Genomic DNA, 10,380 nt, shown 5'->3' on the forward strand with positions numbered 1-10,380 from the left:
CTATGAACTAGGCATCCAGTAGGCTATCACCTTTCTTACAGGGAATAATTTGAAAAACAAAAGAAGTAAACAAATAAGTTTTTACAAACAAAAAACAGAAATAATCATAGAAAGAGGTAACAGCTAGCTAGCACTTACCTCAAAGGAAAAAGGGAAAGGCTAATCAAGTTAAAATATGTTTGGTAAACAAACCCCTCTTGTTCTCCAGGCCAAAACCCTTCCTTACTCATCCATTTGTTTGGAAAGCCTTGCTTTCAGAGCAAGGTCTGCACTACACAGCAAACACACTGCCTTACTAATAAAATCCCAAAAGGGGCAGAGGCATCAAAGTGTCAGTAGATGTAAACAGAAACAACATCAATGTTCACACATTCTGAACATATAGGCTAGGAAAATGTTTCAATATTTAAAATCTACCTGCAGATTATTCCAGCTGGTCACAGAAAAATATGTGTACTTGCTTCAGGAAGAAAACTTCTATTCCTTTATATTAAGCATATACATACAAATATATATGTGTATATATATATATATGTGTGTGTGTATATATATGTATATATATATATATATATATATAAAAAAAAATATATATATAAAGCCTGCATTAATTTCAGACATTTACTTGCACAAATGCTCCAATAAGGCACATGTAAAAAGTGAGGTGAGAGAACTATGCCTCAAGCAAAACAGAAGATTTGGTTATGACTACCTCAACACAACCAACAACATTATTTCCCAGGAGACAGAGAAGGAAGACAAGGAAAAGCCAACAGAAAATACTGAAGCACATTCTTGAATATTTCAAGAAGAAATGTAAAAAGATGAAAACATCTGAAAGTGGAAAGCTCAAGCACAATTTAATTTCCTTACTAAATTCCTTACTAACTGTGGAATTAGTCCAGTGCAGGAGCTACACCTGGATGTTTGCACATGTGCATATGATTGAACTTATTCAAGAGGAGAACTATGAACAGGTTTGTAGGGTTTTTTCCCTCTCTCTCCATTCTCCCAGCAGTTCAACAGAATTGGAAGAGACCCCATCTCTACAGCAATACTACATTGACTTCTACCCTTCCCACACTACAACCTTTCCATTACACCAAACAGATTCGTCAACAACAGTTTTTGTCTTATTCTGTGACAACTCTAGATAGGTGAAGACCAAAATTAGTCAGCAGATCCAGGTGAAATAGTGGTCTGTGTTGCTAGAGCTCATAATCATTTATCCAGCCTACCTGGGTTTAATTCAACATATTGGCATGAAACCAACTGATTTCATTGTGCTGGCTGAAGCACAGAGGACTTGCACTTGCCAGTCTAAATATGGCACATTTTGTGAGCTCTTTTAAAAAAAAAAAAAATCAAATAAATTGAAAGTAATTGTTTTCTTTCTGAAACTTCACCTGTGTTGACAATACCCTCCTATACATACATCCAGCACTATTTACTTGCGCTGTTTTTCCCTGGTAAGTGTTTTTATATTAACTTTCACATAGCTTTAAAAGGGATATAAAACATTGCCTTCTCTCCAGAAGTTATTTCTGGTGATACAAAGTAATTTAAAACTTATTTCTGTTTCATAGCTTTTAGTCACAATTTTTCCATATTTACTCCTCAAGGGAAGAGGTTTTCTCATACAAATATTTCAAAGTTTTCTCAAGCAGTACACTAAAATATTACTTTATTTACATATTTTTCATTATGTTACTTCTTAATCTCTTCTGCCTAAAGAGAATCTGTAATAGAATTCTGGCTGCAGCTGTCAGTTTTCAAGTTCTTTGGAAATTTTACAGGTAGGTTGCCAATGATAACCCAACATTAAATAATTTAAAAATGGACTTTTTACAAGACTCTTAATAATCATCATCTCAACAGGATCTTGAACTTTTTGCTGGAATCTTGACAAGACTTCATGTAGTGTATAGATCACAATGGGTGGAAATGTGTGTTCTGCTTTATATTGGCTTTACATGGTATGAAGCCAAAAAACCTGTAAAACAAAAATTTTACACATGAGATCACAGGGAAAATTTCATATTTGTATTTTTAAATATCAGAAAAGTATAAAAAAGTCTTCATAATTCCTCATGTAAAAGGTGAGAAGAATGTCAAAGCTGGAAAATATTTGTAACTTGACTCAGCTAAATGGCAGGTTTGCTCAGCTGCAACTCAATATGCACCCTGCCAATTTAGATCCTTAAGTAATGCCCAAATAAACATATCTTAATCCAAACATCCACAGAAATGTTGTGCATGGTCTTCAGATGGTGTCAATCACAACAGTGCTGTTGAGATCCATAGAACTATGACAGTTTTCACCAAGGCAGGACGGGGGCCCATTGAAATGGTTGTGTAGCAAAAACAGAGATTAGGAAGAAATACTACTTCCCAAGAAATATTTCTTCCCAAATTTCAAAGTATTTCATAGAGCTCTCTTGTGAACAGTTCCCACCTCACTTTGATAACTGAATGCAGGCAGGTATAAATGAGTCCAACATGTCAGACTGTTTGCTAGCTGAAAATCGTTGGCAGTTCATATACCACAATTTTACTTTTAGCTATATCTCACTTATTACCCCTCTAATGTTTTAGCTTAAGCATTTTAAGAAAGTTCTCTCTTCCTGCATGATGAATTTATCAACACTGCTTACAAAAGCTGAAATTTACTTAAAAGCTCATTCTTGGAGAAGAGAATGCTTACAAAATTTTCAAAGTTACAGAAACATACTAAAGTAATATCACATCTTTGGTTTTTCCCCCAGATATTTCCCTATAGCACACAATCAGTATTAAGGACATGCAAATTACTCTAATTTCATTTTCACCTTACATTTAGAGCTGTCAAAGGTTAGTAAATGATCTGGTGACTAAGCCTAGTTCACTTTGCAAAGGAAATACAATAGAGTGCTTATTTTAAAATGACAGTTGAAAGGATGCAAAGTGTATGGGCTTCTGTGTTGTTGCAGTAATTACTTAAATGGGAGTTCAGTATGATATGATACTTTAGAAAACATTTCTAAGAAGCAATCCTGGTAGACTGAAGCATACCACACCTTTTTTCTTAAGGTAAATTAGAATCAAGTTATAAAATAACTCTGTAATTTAGCTAATTTAATTTAGAGCTAATATGATAATACATTAATCATAGCAGCATATGCAGCATCATAAACTTTGCCACAATTGCACAGCTGAATCAGCCAAATGTTTTCAGTTTGGCCCGACACCTCACAATACACAGTCTGTGGATTCAGTTCTGGCTCTTCTTAGGTCAGTGGCAAAATTCCCACTGAATTCACTGCATCCAGAATTTTGGTCTGTGTGCCTAGCTACTGTGCAATACCTACATATACCAGGTATGCAACTAAAAGGAATCCCAGCAACACCAACCTGTGAGTCCCTACTACCAGCATTACACTCAGAATTAAAAGGATAAATATTTACAATTACTTTTAAACAACCACTTTTCTTCTCTAAATAGATAACACTTTTTTTTTTCCCTACAGAATTTATTTTAGAGGGGTTTAGACATCCACTGACAAAATCTTTGCTCCAACTTTTAGTCTGCTTCCTCTTTTGGCTTGTGAAAGGGGCTCAACGAGGCTAAATGGAAAAGGAGATGTTGCTGCAGAAGCACTCCAGCTCAGAAACATCCAGGTGACAGTCAATGGAAGAAACAATGAGCTCGCTCTCATTTCAGACCTGCATTTGAGTGTATTACTTTCTTAGCAAGCATTTTCTCAAAATGCCAACACCTGAGGTACCAGGCTCCCCATCATCCCAACATTTCTGTCATCAAGATTACTGAATGAGCTACAGCAACCTCTGGACTTGTAAAGAGTACAAATTACTCCTTCAGCCAAACTAGCTTCTCAGGAAAAGACACAAAGTTACTTTGGGGACTAACATAAACAACAGTAAACAAACGCAAATTGACGCAGAACTCAAGCACAAGTTAAGCTGTTACTTTACCCTTGAAGGATTAGGTCAGAAACCTCTGCAAACCCACTTACCCGAATAGTGGATTTAAAACCCAAGGGGGAACACACAGCTAGAGCAAATTCTAGTGAGATTTCCAGACATTGCAACCAGATTTACAAACAGTTGGGTTTGTTCCTCAAAGCAGAGATCGGTGACAGCCAAGCAGAACAGCAAGGAAACCGTACATGACAGCTTTGGCTCTGGGTAAACTGCATTCATTGTTTAGCACACAAGGGTCACGAACCTCAACGCTTGTTTTCAACAGTTCGTGAAACACCACTCCGCTCTATGTCTTCAAAGTCAGGATCTGATTTTGGGAGAACTGTCTGTGTGCTGTTTAGCCTTCAAAGAGAGCATCTGTCTCCCCGAACAAGTACGGGAGAAGGAGACAACAGCACACATGGCTTTATTTTCAACAGTGCTTTCCGGACATTAAGATCGTGAAAGCCAAAAGAGATTTCCTAGACTCTTCTCAGGTTCACTGGCGTTCGCCAGAGGAGAAATGCTTTCTGCAAAAATTATCAAAGAAGCCGCTGTCAAAGCAAGATGCCAAAACGCGCGCGAACACCGTTCCTCTCCTTTCGCCTCGGCAAATAAAAGACCTAAGGCGCAGCTCGGCGGAATTTGGGAGCAGGGAGCTCCTCTCCCTCCGCACCCGCTGGAAGGAGAAAAGGATTCCCCTGCCCCGGAGGGGCCGAGCGGGTAATACAAGTCTCAGGCAAGTTGGCCTCGAGGCTGCCCCGCGCAGACCTCGGGGCTCCCGTCCCGCCTCGCCGGGCGCCCCGCCGAGCCCCGCCGCGGCCGCCCCCTTACCGTGCCGGGGCTGGGGCTTGGCGCCCGGCGCCTTCTCCTTCCTGCCGCCCGCCGCGCTCCGCATCCGCCAGCACGCCGCCCCCCTGCCCAGCTCGCCGGCCATGCCGCGGGCGGCACCGCGATCCCGGCGGGAGAGCGCGGGGGCGGCGGCGGAGCGCGGGACGCGCTGCCCGGCGGCGGCGGCGGGCGGGAGCAGCGCGGTCCCCGCGGACCCGCCTCCGCCCGGGCCGGTGTCAATCAGCGCGGGCGGGCAGCGCCCAGCCCGGGCAGCGCCGCCCCGCGCCCCCCGCCCCGCTCTCCGGTGCGCCGGGAGCAGCCCCGGGGACAGCGCCCGCTCCCCTGCTCGGCCGGGTCCGCGTGCCGCCAGCCCCCTGCTCGTACCGTAGGGATAGAGAGCATCGGAGGCGGCCGTGATGCGCTCCTGGGATGAGAAGAATTCCGCGCTTGGGAAATAACAGCCCTCGGCACAAACCTCCTCCTGCCCGCCGGCAAGTCCTCCTACAGTACCTTCCCTGAAAAACACGTGTACGTTACCTCCTGCCATCAAAATCATTGGTTGTGCACACTCCTGACTCCATACCGATGAGTAACTCAACCTGAGATTCCCACTTCCCACAAGACCATGTGTGGTGAGACAAGAGCCTGCCTCCGTCCCTCCCTCACCTCCGCGGAGCACCCTCTTCTTCCTCCCTAGAATCCCAGGGACTCCTCCGGCCATCGAGTTCCTCCCCTGGCTTCGGCGAGGGGCCGCCAAAATTTCTGTAGAAGGATTATTGCAGTGCAAGAAAAAATGTGCATAACTTTTGTTTGCAGTCTTAGTAATAAATCGGCTTGCATATCAAACAGTAATAGTGACTGCAGCAGCGCTGAAAAGTTATTCCATGGTTGATTTTTCATACATATATATATGTGGTCAGTGCTTCCACAAAATGTATCCTTCTTTCTATACGGACATGGGCATACAGAGAAAATGTATGCAGAATTTGCACTGATTGAAAGTGGAGGAGGGAGAGAGAAGAAAAATAAACCCTTCTTTACGTGCCACTGTATTCCACCTCTGTTTCCTTGATTTCAAAAAACTTTTAGAGAAAGATAATTAGGATTTGTTATCTTCATTTTAAAACTTTATTTGGAAACTAACTCAGATCCAGGTTGCAATATTTTAATTAATTTTTCAAAGACTCTTCAGCTTTGAAGCTCAAAGAGCCAAGGTGTAAAGGAGCCATAGCTGGCCCACAGCAGCACTGTTTTGTCCTTCAGTTAAAAATTATCCTCCTTCTTCTCAATGCCCATCTCCACCAACAGCCCCTGTAAAGCTCACACCCATCCCGAGCCCCAGATGTCCCCCGTGGCCACCTCTCTGCCTCACCTGTGAACTGTGGCTCACACAAGTGAGTCAGGAGTGCCAGAAGGCTGCCAGAGCTGTTGGTGCTCCAACACCCTGCACCAGGGGTGTTTTTCATTAGCGCTGACAATGATTCATGTGAGCAAGGATCACTGACCTTGACCTCACAGGCACAGATAGACCCTGTGGTGATGAATGCAATAGAATAAACAGTTAGATGCGACTGCTTGCTCCATCTTGCAGTGTTGCTCTTGCCCAACTCTATTGCTCTAGAATACAAATTGTGACTCATTTGCTTACCCTCATAACACCACATTTAGAAACCTGCTATTCATCTCAGCCTGAAGGGTCTTGAATAAATAAACTCCCAAAACGGCTGATTTAAATCACATATATTTTTATCACTTGACACTGTTTCTGTTGTTATTGATAAAGACTACACAAGTGGGTGTGTGGTGTATCGTGTCACTGCTGAGGAAGTTTTTTATAGTGAATGGTCTTTTGTTAAACCTACTTTTATAAGAGTATTCACACAGGGGAGAAGGAAAAAAGAAAAACAAAAGGAAATACATCTGGGGATCTACCTCCTTTTGCTAAGAATAAGAAAACCCTACAGCAATTACTTGGAATGCAAATGAAAAATAGAGTATAAAAGTGTTTTGTAGAGAGCAATATTTTTAAATGATGTAAAAATATATTCCATATAAAATAAAGTGTCAATCAATGAAGGGGAAAAGTCTGCAGTAGTTGCATGCAGATTTAATACTCCAGAACAGCCCTAGTAAATAGGGGAAAAGAAAAAAAATAAGACTTGTACCAATCTTACATACTTAATTTGTCACCATGAAAAGAAATAACTTTGCAGAAACTTCCACAGCTGAAAAAACATATTTGCAACCCCTCCTTGAAAGATTGATTTTTCTATTATCAACATCAAATATTTTTCTTTTACCAACATCATACCTTTTTATTTTAAAGAGGGAGACAGCTGTCTTCTTAAAGATTATTGTCCAGTTCATACCTGTGATTTGACAGAGTATCATGCTTTGTCATTTGCCAACAAAAGGTGGAATCAATGAGAAGCCTCTGTTGAAAAGGGGCAGATATAATAAAGAACTACCTCTGTGTTTCATACTGTCATTTCTTTGCCATGGCATCGTAGGTTTCAAGCCAATTTTTGTTTATGTTTCCTATTCATTTAGCATTGGAGATGTACAACTGTTTCTATGTATTAACTTGGGGCTGTTTTTCCACTGGCAAATGAGTATTTGGGTGTCACATCTCTCTGTTTAGCATGTTCTTTGCACATAAGCACAAAACAGACTGGTGGTTTGAGTATGTGTTCTAAATTTTGCTTTTGCTGAACAGACTTATTCAGACCTTCACAAATAGGAGCACTGCCATACTTGCTTTTTTGCTTAGGCATCTGTTGTTTTACCTAAGAACATTATGGAAGCATTTCCAGTAGTACAGGTTCTCAGAGCTGAAATTATTATACTTCCTTCCTTTGGAAAGAGAAATATACAGTACATTCTGAGGATAAAACCTCAGATTGGGAAGGCTCAGACCAAGGTAGAATTCACCTCTAATCCAGGATACTTGGACTCTGTCCCATCCACCTTCCAGCCCAATACTTGGTGTCAACATCCTTATAATTTACCATTACCATGAATTTTCTGTTATTTTTGTTCTGATGACATCTGTTTCTCCTAATCTGGTCATATAGAGAGGAGCTAGTTGAAGAGAAAAGCAGTTCACAGAATTACACCGATTCCTTGCAGACCAGTACTTGACATTCGACTTGGGAATCTGTGCCCCTCCAGAAGATGCCTCGAAGTTACAAAGCATCACAACAGATTTTGTACAAACCACACAAGAGCTGAATAACAAGCAGCACAACTTTTTCTTGTTCAAATCTTTTTTTACTGCACTAACTTACCTATCTGCAGCTGCCTTACTCTGCTCTGTGCAGGTGCAGATCTGCAACAAAGCAGCTGAACTGGCACTCATCCCCCAGCTTGCTCTTTCACAGCAACCTCAGCTGTTTTCATGCACTCTTTTGTGCCATCCAGTGCAGGCTCCTCTTGTGCCTCCTGGTGCTGGAGGAATTGGAAAAACAGCAGGGTGTCTTTGGTTGCAGCTCCAACACAAGACACAGAGTAGGAGCTAGGCTGTGATGGCCCCTGCCTTGACAATAGAGGTGTTCACCCCTTACCCCAACTTTATAATCCTCTGTATAATCTGAGTCTTACTTCTTCCATGTGCCAGGGGCAGCTGTGCACACACAAGTCCAGCAAGAACACTGTGCCTGCACAGAGGGCAGCAGGGATCCCCACCAGCCCAAAACCATTAGACTGCTGCTGGCCAAAGCTGTTTGAAGCAGACTTAAAGGCTAACCTTAAGTCATATTTTTGGCTTCTTGTGCTCATAATTATTCCACAAACCTGGGGGTAGGCTTAAAGGGTTAGCTAGAGTCATAGAAAAAGAACATGCAATGATGACAGATCTTAGTACCAGAAGTCTGACAAAAAAAGACAGCCATTAAAATCATGTTCAGTGAAGCAGAAATAGTGATTTATCCTCATAACTACAAAACAGAATTTTTAGGTTACATATTCAAAAATTAAAATATACTTGAAGTCCCAGAATCCTTCTTTTAAGCGTAATGTTGTTTCTCCTACTCCTACAAACTAGGGAAAAAATAGATAACTGTGAAACAATGTCACAATGCAAAGCAACATTTTTGTTCTCTATGCCCTTGCTTTTGCTTCTTTTTATACATTTCTATTCCTTCAGCTATTACTCCTAACACCAGAAAAGTTGTTTCCCAGCAAGTGGAAGTGAAGGGATACATTTCCAATGGGTAATGCAGAAGATACGATTCATAAACTGTACCTACACGTTCCATGCTGCATAGATTTTGATCCAGTTGACTGCAAAAAGCAATCAAGGGTCTGCCCAAAGAATCAGGGGTGCTGGATAAATGCATCAGATGGATAAATATGGAAATTCAGAAAGCTCACAGGATACAACTTTGACCTTTGAGCATTTAAGTTACGATTCTAGAAGCTCAAATATTAAATTATCTTATTACATATTGAACATCCTGCCAAAAATCTATTTTTTCTAAACTTTCACACAAATCAGATCAGAGGGGCTTACTTGAATCATAGTTCTGTCTCTGAAAGTCCTGTAGTTGCAGGACAGAATTTTCTGCATGTTTTTGTCTTTTCATTCAATATGCAGAAAAAAAACTACAAGATTTGTAATCTCAAGTTCATTTATCCCAGTATTGATGCATGAGATATTTCAATATTTCACTATGTGACTTACAGCAGGCTAGGGAAACTGCATGTACAAATACATCACCAACACAATGAGCAAATATTTAGAGATAAAAGTATGTATGTATTTCCAGGTACCACAACTTAGTAGCTCACATATAAACAGGGAGGCTTCTGAATGAAATAAAAGTTGCAAAGGTATAAATTATAATGAAAAACTGAATATTTCCTGCTTTTTCAGGTCAGCCATGTTTCAGTGACTAAAAAATAAAGCCTATGTAAAAGAAATTTCTGCTTTCAAAGCTGTGGAATTATTGCAGGGCTGCCTGTTAATCCCTCATGCTAGCTAAGGAAACAGGAATGCTACTAAAGAGGTGGAGCAAAAGACAGATAATATTTGGGATGCTCAATTTGCAGGATCCCAAGAGATCTCACTGCTCTTTATTTACAATCCTATTCCTCAGGGTATCCAGAGGGCTTCTCCTCTGGATACCCTGAGGAATAGTATTTTAAATAAATATAGAGCAAAGTTATGCACTGGGATCTTTGAGAGAATAATTAGAAGGTCAGTCATAAAAGGCTAAATTCTGCTTTTAATTACCACAGAATTTAAGAAAGAAATTTCTATGCTAAGAAATTTTAAAGAGATCTTCCTTTCTACTTCTCTCAAAAATGAAACTAAATTCAGTTTTATATCACTGAATATCACAATAGAATCTGAACTAAGAACTTAGTCCTTACACTTGTGAGTGGAAACAGACATCTCGTATCCTAACTAGAATAAAATCTTTGTCCTGCAGTGGGAACTCATCCCAAAGATATATATAGATATATATAGATATCTAAAAAAAAAAGACAAGCTCTTTTTCTAGTTCTTTGTTCACCTGTCCTTCTTAAAGGTTCAGGGACTCAGACACAGCTTTAGTTTCTATTTGCAGCTCTGTAGGAAACTGCAGAAAA

General features: G+C 40.7%; 1 protein-coding gene across 1 annotated transcript in view; it reads right to left on the bottom strand.

The window, feature by feature from the left end:
- ZNF385D (zinc finger protein 385D) overlaps positions 1-4,908 on the bottom strand; it is a 408,882-nt gene extending 403,974 nt beyond the window's left edge. The window contains exon 1 of the mRNA XM_059846143.1: positions 4,792-4,908. Within this exon, the coding sequence (XP_059702126.1) occupies positions 4,792-4,894 (103 nt within the window). The 5' untranslated portion in view covers positions 4,895-4,908. The remainder of the gene's footprint in view (positions 1-4,791) is intronic.
- Positions 4,909-10,380: the final 5,472 nt, after the last annotated feature.

Source organism: Haemorhous mexicanus, chromosome 1, assembly GCF_027477595.1.
Source record: "Haemorhous mexicanus isolate bHaeMex1 chromosome 1, bHaeMex1.pri, whole genome shotgun sequence".
NCBI classification, from domain to species: domain Eukaryota; kingdom Metazoa; phylum Chordata; class Aves; order Passeriformes; family Fringillidae; genus Haemorhous; species Haemorhous mexicanus.